An 11,798-nucleotide genomic window follows, 5' to 3' on the forward strand; every position below is an offset into this window, starting at 1 on the left:
TTTATACTGTACAACAAATTTGACTTTTGACTTTATATGCATACAATGCTATTGAAAGTATATTTAAAGGTTTTTTTTTACCTTTTAATAGCACTTCTTCACATTTGATTACACAATTCAAATTTTTGTAATATTTTAATCAAAATACAATAATAAAAATTATATACACTAACAACGAATACACTTTATTAATTATTGTAAAAACCCTAATTTAAAAATTTAAATAACAACACTTTTTAAGTTTTTATAATATATATATATATACACGGCAGTAAATAAATGTAGTTAAATTTTAATCTTAATAAAAATTTCTCATCATGACAAATATGAAAAATTAATATATGTATATGAATATATATATAATGATATTCTTTTACAAAAAATCTTAATGATATTAATCCGTTTTCATTGTCACTAACCATCATAAACCTATTTTTATTTTTTAATTGAGCTGAATTTGAAGGTGCAAAAATCACAGGTTTCCCTTTTGTACTCGATATGCACGTGTTTTATGCTCAATGGCAAGCCAAACAGATCAAGCGAGTTTCTCATTAAAAGTCAAATTGCATTGCTAACTTCGAATGGGTTCATGATGCTGACTTTTAAGCTAACAATTAAATGTAATAAAAGTATTAGCAACATCAATCACTTAAGTGTATTTTATGTATTTAACACTAATTTTGGCTCAAATCTCCATCCTAAATTGAATGATTTGTGTGTTTATCTGTTTTTTTTTTTTTAAAAAAAAGCGATTGGTGTGCTTATCTATTAGCAGAAATCCACAACTTGGTTTTCTTTAATTAACAAAACCCAAATTATATATTTATAATGTAATTTCAATTAACTAAAAATATTGTAATATAACTTTAATTTAATATTTAATTTTAACTAGATAATCTAGGTATATCTTGACCTAGAATGATGGAATTAATTTTTACTTTATTCCCTAGTATAAAAAAAAAACTAGATAATAATATTGTATTATAATTCTAACTAGATAATTTATATATTTATTTTAAATTTGGATTTATCTTCTTTAAATAAAGAAATTAAACATTATAAAAGTAAACATGTAAAATAAGATTGTAAAAGGTTTTTTAAAAAGAAATAAAAATAGTATATTTAAGATTGAAAAAGGTTTACTTACATTATTAACTTAAATTAATTATCTATTACTTTGGAATTTTCAAACACTTTTATTCGACAATTGAAAAGAATGGAAAAAGTCATTCTATATTATATACATGATTAATTAATAACGAATTAAGTTCCACGATATCATGTTAGGTTGATGCAATTTAATTAGACTACTTTTAATTGATTTTTTTTGTTATTTTTAATTATTTTTTGTTAAAAACAAGAACCTTAAATAATTACTAATAATTAGCAAAAAGGATAACTGACCTCTCTTGGAATGTTGCTTGAATTTTCTTTTTTTCGTTTAATTTAATCTTGTTATCTGGACCACATCTGACGTGGCAAACCTCACAAGCACAACCGACAGACACGGAAACAAATGAAGGAAAGAAAGGGGATTGTTCCAATGGATAAAAATTCCGCCACGGCAACCTCAAATCGCCGCATAAGTTAACTGTTATTATTAACGATGAAATTTACATTTTCAAAACTCGCCGATGGATATTTGATTAGACCACGTCGGGCGCTAGAAAAATCAACCCCCGGCGCACGTTAGCTCCAGCGCAGCCACTTCGGACTCTGGTCTCCTTCCGTTCGACAAAAAATCCCATTCTCTATTATATAAAGCACAAAAGAAAAAAAAAAACCTCTCTCCAGGAAGTTGTGTTCTGTTTCGTCTCCGCGGTAACAATTTTTATATTTATTTGCTTATTTCAAAGTTTTACCAATTTATTTTTAAAATAGTTAATTTTTCGTTTTTCTGGATGGTATAATCTGAAGCGATCATGATTACTTTAATGGGATTATTATAGCGATTTAGTTTGTTATTTCATCAATTCTTTTTCGTATTCCGAACGAAAACATGTTTACTTTCTGGTCTTGTGTGATTTTTTATTGTGTCATATTTAGGCATTCTGGGATCTAGGGATTTGAACTTATGCTTCCATTTAATCATCCATTGAATTATACATTTTAATTAATTTGCTTTCAGACTTTCAGTTAATTAAGTTCTTTGTGAAATTAAATTGTTAATTTCTCTTTTTCTTTCTTTTGGCAGGTGCTAATTTTGTTTGAAAAACTTATAGATTATTTGGGGGTTTTTAAGATATAAAAGTTAGTAGGAAGTTGAACTGTATAAGGGGATATCGTCCTCCTAAAGGAATTTTGACCCTTTTTGAAAGGATGATGCGTGTTGCTTCTATGCAATCTTCCCATGAACTGAAAATTCGCAATAGTCATGGATGCGGTGGACGGCATATTGTATGTGATCTGTAATCTTATTTTTCAACCGTTATTTGTCCCATCTTTTCTTCTTTAACTATTTGTAACTGAATGTGTGAATACCAACAGGGTGTGATGGAAAAAGGCCGATTACATTTGGTTAATATCAATCCTTCCTCACATGCTATGGTATGGTTTTCTTTTTCCTTGGTGGATGCAGAGGCTCATGTTTGCTGGCATAGCAATGTTTGTTCTACTTTGCTTTTAATTGAATTCTAAATAACCACTCTCTATTTACAATTTGTTCAGTTACTTCTTCTAGTTTAGCATAACATGAGAGTTGGTTTCTGTGAATGTGTTCTGCATTTTCACGTGTATGTGATAACTATGTTCAGAAATTGTTATTTATGAATAAATCTGGAGACTTGAACAATTCTTTTGTTTCATATCCAGCGACAGGATGCTTGGAGTCTTCATCTTTTGAGCAGTGTCTGTATGCCAATAAGACCTGTATCTTCCAGGTCTAATGTCAATGTCTGCCGATGTATTCTAGCATCTACTGGGGGAAATGAGATTCCTATCCTAAAATCTGCTAGTATGGTTTTGTCAAGGTGAACTATATTTGTTTCTTACTTTTTGTATGCTTGTCTTTTCTTTATGCTGTCTAAATACTGAAAGCAGATACTTGTATTTTCAATTCTGTGTAGATTTTGAATCACCTTTATTTTGTGGTAATAGTATTGCTAATTATTCAAAAGTTTGTAAGATATATGTGTCACATTGGAATTATAAGTTTTTTAGGCAGTAGATTTCAGATTTGCAGGCTTCCGCACCATCACTCCCTTGAGTAAATCCTCACAGATAAAGGACATCATGAGTAACTCACCAGCCTTAGACTTCAAAGTCCCAGAGCAAGATTCATTAGTTTTTTATGTTATAAGAATGCTTGAGCTGATCTACTAGATGGGGCCTTTTCTTGCTTGTTAGTGCATTATTTTTCAGAAAGGAGGCTTGAGGCTTTTCTAATTTAAAAATGAAGCCTTTTCAGCTTTAGTTTTCTAAGTTTTTAAAGTCGAAGAGTGCAGAATAGTTATGTAGCTTGGATAGGAATTTTTTCTTTTATTTAAAGGTGCTAAGTTGCAGTGGCAAAACATTCCTCTCTAAGTTTCTAGTCTGAGAAGCATTTGCCCAATTTTGTTGTTTATTTGAGAAGCTCTAATACTCATTATGCTATATATATACTGTAGTTTTATATTCAAATTTATGTTTCTTTTTTTCCTGGAGGCTGTGGGGGGGTTGCTGGATTGAGGCTAGTTCATTGCTATTTTCTTGATAGCTTAACACATCTTTTCTATTTTGTTCCTTAATATATAATTTCCACTAATTTTTTTATTTGGATATATCAGGACATTTGCTACTTTACATGGAGGCCTTATTGTACCCCGGTTGATCCCAGCAGTCGGGATTATTGCATTTGCCACGTGGGGACTTGGGCCACTTATACGGCTTTGCAGGGTTATCATTTTCCATGTATACACTAATACTATTCTACATGCCCTTGTCTTCTATGATGGTAGAATTCCTTTATTGATTCACTACCTTGCAATTTTCTGTAGAGGAGTGATAGCAGTTGGAAGAAAAGTAGAACAAATCATATTATTAGCTATTATCTTCGACCTGTGCTGATGTGGACTGGAGCGACACTCATCTGCAGGTGTACTTCTCCCCCAAAAGGGATTAGATTCAATCTTCATATTTTTGCAGCTATGATGTAGGTCTAAAAATATCATAGTTTCTTTCAGAGCATTAGATCCAGTAGTTTTACCCTCAGAAGCAAGCCAGGCTGTTAAGCAACGACTTTTGAATTTTGTGCGATCATTATCGACAGTGCTAGCTTTTTCTTATTGTTTGTCAAGGTGAGTTTAATGTGGCTGCTTTGACTCTTTTATGTTTTTAACAAATGAATAATAACATATATATATTTTTGGGTATTTCTTTTTTCATTAGATATAATTTTTTATCTGCATTTTCCTTTTTGGCTGGAAGGGGTTGTTTAGAGAACAGAAAAGGGGGCTATATTCTATGTTTGCAGGGATTGACATTCTTAATTTTAAGCATTTGCTGCGTGCCTTTTAAGTTTTAACATTTCATCTTTCTTGTGCATGTTGTTAAGATAGCTTGTCGATTGCCCATGTTAAGTCTAGTTTTAGGAGTTTGAACTATGTCTTTAATGGTCAACCATGCTTTTTTCTTGCAGCTTGATTCAACAGGCACAAAAATTCTTTATGGAGATGAATGACTCTAATGATGCAAGAAATGTATGTTCTGTTACTTTTACATCATTCAAATTTCTTAAATCTCTTAGAAGCATCTGCATCGATTATAAGTTGCAGTGAGGTGGTAACAGTGGATCTTAACGCTAGCAATTTAGGTCAATCCTGATGATTATTTCTCCAGTGTCCACCATATGGTAAATAATGTCCCTCATTTGAGGGCAGCAGGAAGGATTATATTATTTTTATGCTCTTTGACTGCAAAGACATTCACCGTTTATACCCTGCCTTCAACATTTTTTTGGAAATGTTTTAGCTTTTTTGTTTTCCTGGATTTTTTTTCTAAACATCTGGCCTGTGATTTGTGGAAATAATAATATAGCTATCTTAAAGGCACTGACAGATTGCGATGGACAAACCTGAAAACAGTTGTTTATTCTATTGACAGATGGGCTTTGATTTTGCTGGAAAAGCTGTTTATACTGCTCTATGGGTTGCTGCTGTATCATTATTCATGGAGTTGCTCGGGTTTTCTACACAGAAGTGGGTAACTGCTGGAGGACTTGGCACAGTGTTAATCACCCTTGCTGGTCGTGAGGTAAATTGATTGCCTTTATTGTTGTAATTTATAAATGATACAAATGCTACATGAATATTAGCCTGAAAGTTTGGAACTATCTTGGCCGAATTATCCTAAATAATTTAATATTCTCAGAGCCATGATTCTTCCTCTTGCATGGTTGTTCCTTTCTAAAAAAATTGTTGAGATATTCCTACATAGCATAGTATATATAATAATATAAATGTGCATAGGATGTTAGATTAAAGTCTTTGGCGTTCCTGTTTGGAGCACATTCTGCATCATCCTTGTATGCATCTTAATCAGGAGCTTTGATAGTAAAGGTCGTCTGACTTTGTCTTGACTTATTGTTTCTTTGGTGCATTCACCATCTCATGTTCACTCACCTCTGGCATTGTTTGTTAAGCATGCAATTACTATGTTCTGCTTTTGTTCATAGCACATTTCATATCATCCTTATCTGTACTCTTATCAAGTTCTTTGCTGGGAAGCTTTTTTAGATCCCTTCTGGACTTAATCATATGTTTTGTGCATTCAGATTTTTACAAATTTTCTATCAAGTGTAATGATCCATGCAACAAGGCCATTTGTTCTCAATGAATGGATTCAAACTAATATTGAAGGCTATGAAGTTTCAGGGACAGTTGAGGTTTGTGCTTACTTTGCTCTATTTGCCTCCTTTAAGCAATCTGAGAGATTGAACAACTTGTTTGCTTGTGTTTACTGTTTAGCATGTTGGATGGTGGTCACCAACAATTATAAGAGGTGATGACCGCGAGGCAGTTCACATTCCAAACCACAAGTTTACAGTGAATGTTGTGAGGAATCTTAGCCAGAAAACCCATTGGCGCATCAAGAATTATTTTGCCATTAGTCACTTGGATGTTGACAAGATAAATGTAAGGAGTTTCAGTTTGTCTTGCTGTTAACTTGTCAAGTAAGGACCAGCTTGTTTTCTTTCTATAGCTCATGCCAGAAGCTGTGCTATGTCTTTTTACCATGCAGAATATAGTAGCTGATATGCGGAAGGTTTTAGCCAAAAATCCTCAAGTAGAGCAGCAAAGATTGCACAGAAGAGTATTTTTGGAAAGTATCAATCCAGAAAACCAGGCTCTTATGGTGAGATTTTTTTCTTTTGGCATCTTTTTTCCCTTAAAACATCAGTTGAAGTAATGTCAAGCATTTTTAGTTTTCTTTCATTTGATTGCTTTTCCTTTAGAATACTATGATGTGGTGTTTCCTAAATATTTTCTGATAATTCTTTTTGGCCCATGAATTTTAATTTGAGCTGTAGTGTGCATAATACTAAAATAAAATAATGATCAAAGGAGAGTAGCTCTAATGTTTTCAGATTTTTATTGAATCACAAAAGGAGTTGTTAGACTCTATATTGGTCTGGTGGCCACGCATCTTAGCCCATTAGTTCATTTTGTCTTAATTTCTTGCATCTATGTAAATGATGTACGAACAAAATGCAAAGTTTTAGCCTAAACTTTTGTGGCTGTTAACTCTTTCTTTTTGAGTATTGGCAATTACTTCTGTTTGAAGTTTTTAATCTCTTTTTTATTTGTTCATATTGTTTCAGATTTTGGTATCTTGTTTTGTGAAAACCTCACATGTTGAAGAGTACCTCTGTGTTAAGGTTAGTCCATTCTTACTCAGTGCTTCATGCAAAGACATGCTGTTATAATACGAAGTGGTGACTTAGAATCTCAAGATGAAAAAAATAATGTTTTCAATCTCTCAATTGTGGTTTTTAGTATATAATCTGTTGGTTTTATTTAGTAGTGTATCATGGTATTGTTGATTGGCACCTGCTACTTTGGCATCCTACTGATCAAAAGTATTACTGGAAGAATGTTACTGAAGAAGCTTTGACATCTTTGATTGGTTAGAGATAGTGAATCCTTGGGTTTTATTTAGGATGCTGGTGACCAGATTTAGCATAATTTGCTGGTGTTATGTGGGTGTGACACCATGCTTTTTGCTGGTGTCTCTGCTTATGTATAGTGATATCTACATACATGCATGCCGCATAGACACCATATGTTTGCAAGTAAAAAGGCTGTGTTCTCTTTGTGCCTAATGATAGTATTGGAACAGGAAGCCATACTCTTGGATCTTCTCAGAGTTATTAGCCATCATCGGGCCCGGCTTGCAACCCCTATCCGCACAGTTCAGAAAATGTACAGCGAGGCTGAAGTAGAAGATGGACCATTTGCTGATACCATTTTTAGACGTTCTGGAGTAGCTACTAACCGTCCACTTCTCCTCATTGAACCCTCTTATAAAATCAGTGGTGATGACAAAGTCAAATCTTCAACACGTGCAAATGAAGAAAATGATTCCATGGAGGAAGCAACCTCAACATCTGACTCTAAGGCAAATACTTTGTCTGGACCAACATCTATTATTGACTCCAAGGTAGATAAGGCTACGTCACCATCACTTAGTAATTCCAGTTCAGGTTCAAAAGTGACATCATCTGAGGCCCAAACTGGGAATCAGGTGCTTGATGGTTCAGTTGAAGTCAACTCTGAAAAGCAGTTCAAACAGAGCAGAGGAGAAACTCGGAAGGTGGCGAGCACAGGAAAGGAGATGATCACTGAGAAGTCTCTAGTTGCAAACCCACAATCTGCAAATGTAGAATCTGAAATCCCATTGGCCGTTTCACAGGCAACGCAGGATGTTGACAGGTGCGTTGCGCTGCCATCAGTAGCCAGGCCTTCCTTGGAAGAGAACATTGTTCTTGGTGTTGCTCTGGAGGGCTCAAAACTAACCCTTCCAATTGAGGAAGAAATAGCTCCGTCCACTTTGTCCACGGAGTCGAAGGAATTGGGTGCTCACCAGAGTGGAAGTGGGTCTCATCTGGTGGGCAAGGACAAGAAAGATGGTCAGATGCCAGTAGTTCACGGTGGCACCCAAAACAATTAGTTTGATGCACAATTCCCTCCGCATGCTGTTTATAAACTTGCAATGCTATGATTGGTAATGCGCAGCTGTGTTTTTGAAGCTGGCATTATGTATTGATTGGTAATCCTGTGCTTGTAAATAATGGTTGGATTCAAAATTCTTGGGCCAATTCTAATGGACTAAATAGGGGGAAAAATAATAAAAATGCCGACTGATTCTTCCCATTTATCTTTTCTTCTTTTTCCTTTTCCCTTTTTCGGATAACTATTTCCCATTTATCCCGGTTTGATGGTTTAGGAAAATTTCGTTGATTAATTTTTTTAATATTAAAAGAAAAAAAGGATAAATAATGTGGTTGAATAATTTATGTAAAGGCTGAAGTTTTAATATGAAGCAGGCTTCACTGGGAGGGAAAATTTCTCGCCCATTATGCAGTGTATCATTTCGTATTAACGGAGGCATGTAGCTGGACTGAAGGAGAAAGATGAGTCGAGTAGGTAAGATGCAATGGTTCGAAAGTAGGCTAGCCGAAGCGACCAAAGACTAATTCATGTTTCGATTTGGCCTGTGTTGATATAATTATAATTATAAATCTTAAGTAACCTTTTAAAAGTAAAAAAGTCAACAGGATCTTCTGGGTGCTTATTGGCACTCTTTGATTCCCTAACTTCACAGTTCCACTCCGCTCAAGAAGTTTGCTTTCTTCTGTATCAATGGCATCCTTGAATGTTATCAGTTTCTCGACCCTCTCTGAGCAAGTGTGCAAAGCAGACATGGATAACACATGTTAACTTTCAATGCCATCAAACTGATCTGAGCTAACAAAATGCTGAATATATCTCATTGGAATATCACAATATTGGCAAACATAAGAATAGCTTCATATCATGGTAATTATGAAGTTAAGGTCGACACATGCAATCTGGAGCAGGATACGTATATATGGATTGTTTCTCCTTTCTTAACCTCATTTGCCCTTGTCTATTTTTATGGCCGTTGATAACTGCATGCTGAAACTCAGACCACTCCATGCTCTTGTTCAGGAACAGCGGGCCCAATAGTAACATGTTTGGTCTTATGGTCTTCAAGTTCAAGTAAGCTCGATGTCCAACCTGAAAAGGGATGTAAACTCTCGTTTACAAAATTTCTTCTACATGATATATTGAATTTTTACACTTGATACTCAAAATAATAAAATGCTATATCTTTGCAAGGGAACTTGAAAGGAAGATTCTTACCAGAGCATTGTGCATGTTTCCAGGAGAAGCAGAGATGAAGATGTCGCTTTGCAGACTCACGTAATAATCTACTGCAGCCAACAAAGAAGCCTTGCCTTCAATCTCAGCTAGCTCCTTCACCAAAGCAAGGCTCTTCTTATCTTCCATTAGCGGAAACAGTTTACGCAATGTTGAGATCCTTGCCTCTCCTCCATAAACCTAAAAAAAGGGAAAAATGAACCTTTCAAATATTTGAGTCCCACTGAAAACAAAAGCTTTCTGATGTAAATATAAGAAGTCTCACATGGACCTCCAACTTGCAAGCCCAGACAATAATAAACACCTTACACTATCAATAAAGAAGGATTAAAATGGACCTTGTGTGAAGCAAGATAAAGTCGAGTACTATTGTCGAAGCCCAAAGCTGCTAGCAGCAATCCAATCTCCTCCGGAGTCAATGGGCAGCGGCCCTGATTTCTCAACTCCTTGTCAGTAAATTGAGAGTTTAAGACCCTTCCCTGCCATAAAACTTGGCGGTAGTTAGCTAGGGCCAGTTTCTCAGCTTTCCCTCCACCAAAATCACAAGCTGAATGAGCAGCCATATCCTGCACAAGGTCTGATTAGAAAGGTAATTGCAGTAAAACCAATATGTATTTTCTGATAAGAACACAGTACAACCAATAGCTAAGGAACCAAAAGGCTCAATACATATCAAAGAGATGGTGTAGTAAACAACAGACAAACTGGTGCTTTTACCCAGAAACTACCACATAGGGCACTGGAAGTATACACGTAGGGGTGTTTTTGATGTTTAGATGTATCCTGCGTACTTCAATGTGCACCAATCCCTCCAGAAAGTATTTAACCAGAGTTCATTCTTTTCGATTATAAAGGGACTGAGCATCATCTTCTACTTTTAGCCCAGAGGCTCCAGAAACACAACAAATTAGAACACCAATTAGTTTACACAATCATTTGAAAGAGTTGGGTACATACTTTGTCAAAGCGAAGATGTAATACAACATACTTTCCAGCTCCCTCTTTCTCAGTATCATCAATTCTCCCTCGTAGGACGTCAACTGCTGATGCTTGAAGTTTCCCAGAAGGATAACGGAGTCGATGAACAAGAGTCTTTCCTATTGATCTGATCTGAGGAACAAAAACTAAAGCTTGGAAGTTTACTTTACAACGTAAGTGCTGAATTTTCATTGGCAACTTGTCAAACGCTAGGCGATGAGAGAATGGTGAAATAGCAGCAATCCCATAACTGCATCCAAAAAGATGTATAAACAATCATAAATATTATGCTTTTTGAAGTAGTTGAGGTACACACACAGCATACAGATTTCCAGGACTATTTGTTCACCAAGTGGACATCTGACATAAGGGTTGAAAATGGTATTAATTTATCAAGAAAGTGACATTTGTTGTTTAAACCTTTACCTTTGCAAGACAGGCAACACATTTTCTAGATACCAGTTCGCTGAAGCGTGAACAGGTGCTGTTTTGATTCTGGTAGCTCTTATACCTGTAGCATAATATTCCCGTGTGCTCCAAGAGTATTCTCTTGGCAGCTCTTTAACTATAGAAACTTCATCACGGAGGACATTAATAAAGTGATCCACATCAAATATATCAGTGAATGAACTGCAAAAGCAAACCGAATTCACATATGTCTCCTTCTTAGAATAAAAAGACAGAAACTAATACAGGTTGTACAGATATCTTAATCATGAAATACCTTGAATCTTGCCAAACAGGATTCACTTCAAGGTGTGGTATCACCAGTGTCGCATTCAATATTTTAGCTACGGCAACCGCATCACATATCTTGGTATCAAAAAAACATAAAAGCAGTCCAAGAATTAATGCATCAAAGTCAAAGTACAAAGACATGCATTAAGGATTCATGAACTCACCCCCATTCTTTGCTGGTTCAATCCTCCATCAAGGAATACCTGAATATACCCCTGAGATTTCTCTGGCAATACTTCAAGAAGTGAAAATAAGCTTATCAGGAATAAAAAATTACCATCTGATTCATTTTAGAGATCCACTTCATGACCAAATCCAAGATTCTCAAAACATAATTACTAATATAAACCTTCTACACCTGAATTTCTAAAAACTTACGCGGGATATTTGCAGAGTCGATACACGGTTTCCATCCTTGATTTGGCAAGGGAGACCAGAGATCGGACTGTTGTTTAAAAGACTGAAATGGAAAAATGTTCTCAAAAACAGAATCTTAAAATTTGAAGTCTTTTCACCAAATTTATTTAAACAATTCCAAGGAAAAATCAACCCAAAAGAATACTAACAGTTTTACGATGTAAAGCGACCTCAACTAAAGGCAAGTGCCTTGGTTTCGGAGCATTCCATTCCTGCAAAGGCAACAGCTACTTCAATTAATGCTTAAACAAAGCACAGTGAAATGCATGCACCTGTAAAAACAAT

At 35.1% G+C, this 11,798-nt stretch overlaps 2 protein-coding genes across 2 annotated transcripts in view; one reads left to right on the forward strand and one right to left on the reverse strand.

Moving 5' to 3' along the window:
* Positions 1-1,514: 1,514 nt before the first annotated feature.
* On the forward strand, positions 1,515-8,352 carry LOC110416668 (mechanosensitive ion channel protein 3, chloroplastic-like). Its single transcript, XM_021428713.2, has 14 exons — positions 1,515-1,821; positions 2,195-2,397; positions 2,488-2,547; positions 2,812-2,969; positions 3,765-3,888; positions 3,975-4,072; positions 4,161-4,274; positions 4,616-4,676; positions 5,080-5,229; positions 5,750-5,860; positions 5,943-6,110; positions 6,217-6,330; positions 6,797-6,853; positions 7,315-8,352. Exons 2-14 carry the CDS (start codon positions 2,320-2,322, stop codon positions 8,143-8,145), a joined length of 2,124 nt encoding a protein of 707 aa, XP_021284388.1. The 5' UTR covers positions 1,515-1,821; positions 2,195-2,319; the 3' UTR covers positions 8,146-8,352.
* Positions 8,353-8,676: 324 nt separating this feature from the next.
* Positions 8,677-11,798, reverse strand: part of LOC110416522 (O-fucosyltransferase 31) — a 6,574-nt gene continuing 3,452 nt past the window's right edge. The window contains exons 8-16 of the mRNA XM_021428526.2: positions 11,663-11,725; positions 11,475-11,556; positions 11,261-11,331; positions 11,083-11,171; positions 10,785-10,988; positions 10,338-10,608; positions 9,719-9,946; positions 9,363-9,560; positions 8,677-9,236 (exon numbers count right to left, since the gene is read on the reverse strand). Coding sequence (XP_021284201.1) covers positions 9,027-9,236; positions 9,363-9,560; positions 9,719-9,946; positions 10,338-10,608; positions 10,785-10,988; positions 11,083-11,171; positions 11,261-11,331; positions 11,475-11,556; positions 11,663-11,725 — 1,416 coding nt within the window. The 3' untranslated portion in view covers positions 8,677-9,026. The remainder of the gene's footprint in view (positions 9,237-9,362; positions 9,561-9,718; positions 9,947-10,337; positions 10,609-10,784; positions 10,989-11,082; positions 11,172-11,260; positions 11,332-11,474; positions 11,557-11,662; positions 11,726-11,798) is intronic.

Source organism: Theobroma umbraticum, unplaced genomic scaffold (genome assembly GCF_002168275.2).
Source record: "Theobroma umbraticum cultivar Fairchild unplaced genomic scaffold, ASM216827v3 scaffold_51.0, whole genome shotgun sequence".
Taxonomy (NCBI): Eukaryota; Viridiplantae; Streptophyta; class Magnoliopsida; order Malvales; family Malvaceae; genus Theobroma; species Theobroma umbraticum.

Excerpts from the sequence above, each read along its gene's own strand:
- LOC110416668 (XM_021428713.2), top strand. The coding sequence starts at position 2,320 with ATGATGCGTGTTGCTTCTATGCAATCTTCCCATGAACTGAAAATTCGC. Across the intron at positions 2,548-2,811 it reads ATCCTTCCTCACATGCTATG|CGACAGGATGCTTGGAGTCT; the intron begins GTATGGTTTTCT and ends TTTCATATCCAG. Across the intron at positions 5,230-5,749 it reads TCACCCTTGCTGGTCGTGAG|ATTTTTACAAATTTTCTATC; the intron begins GTAAATTGATTG and ends TTGTGCATTCAG.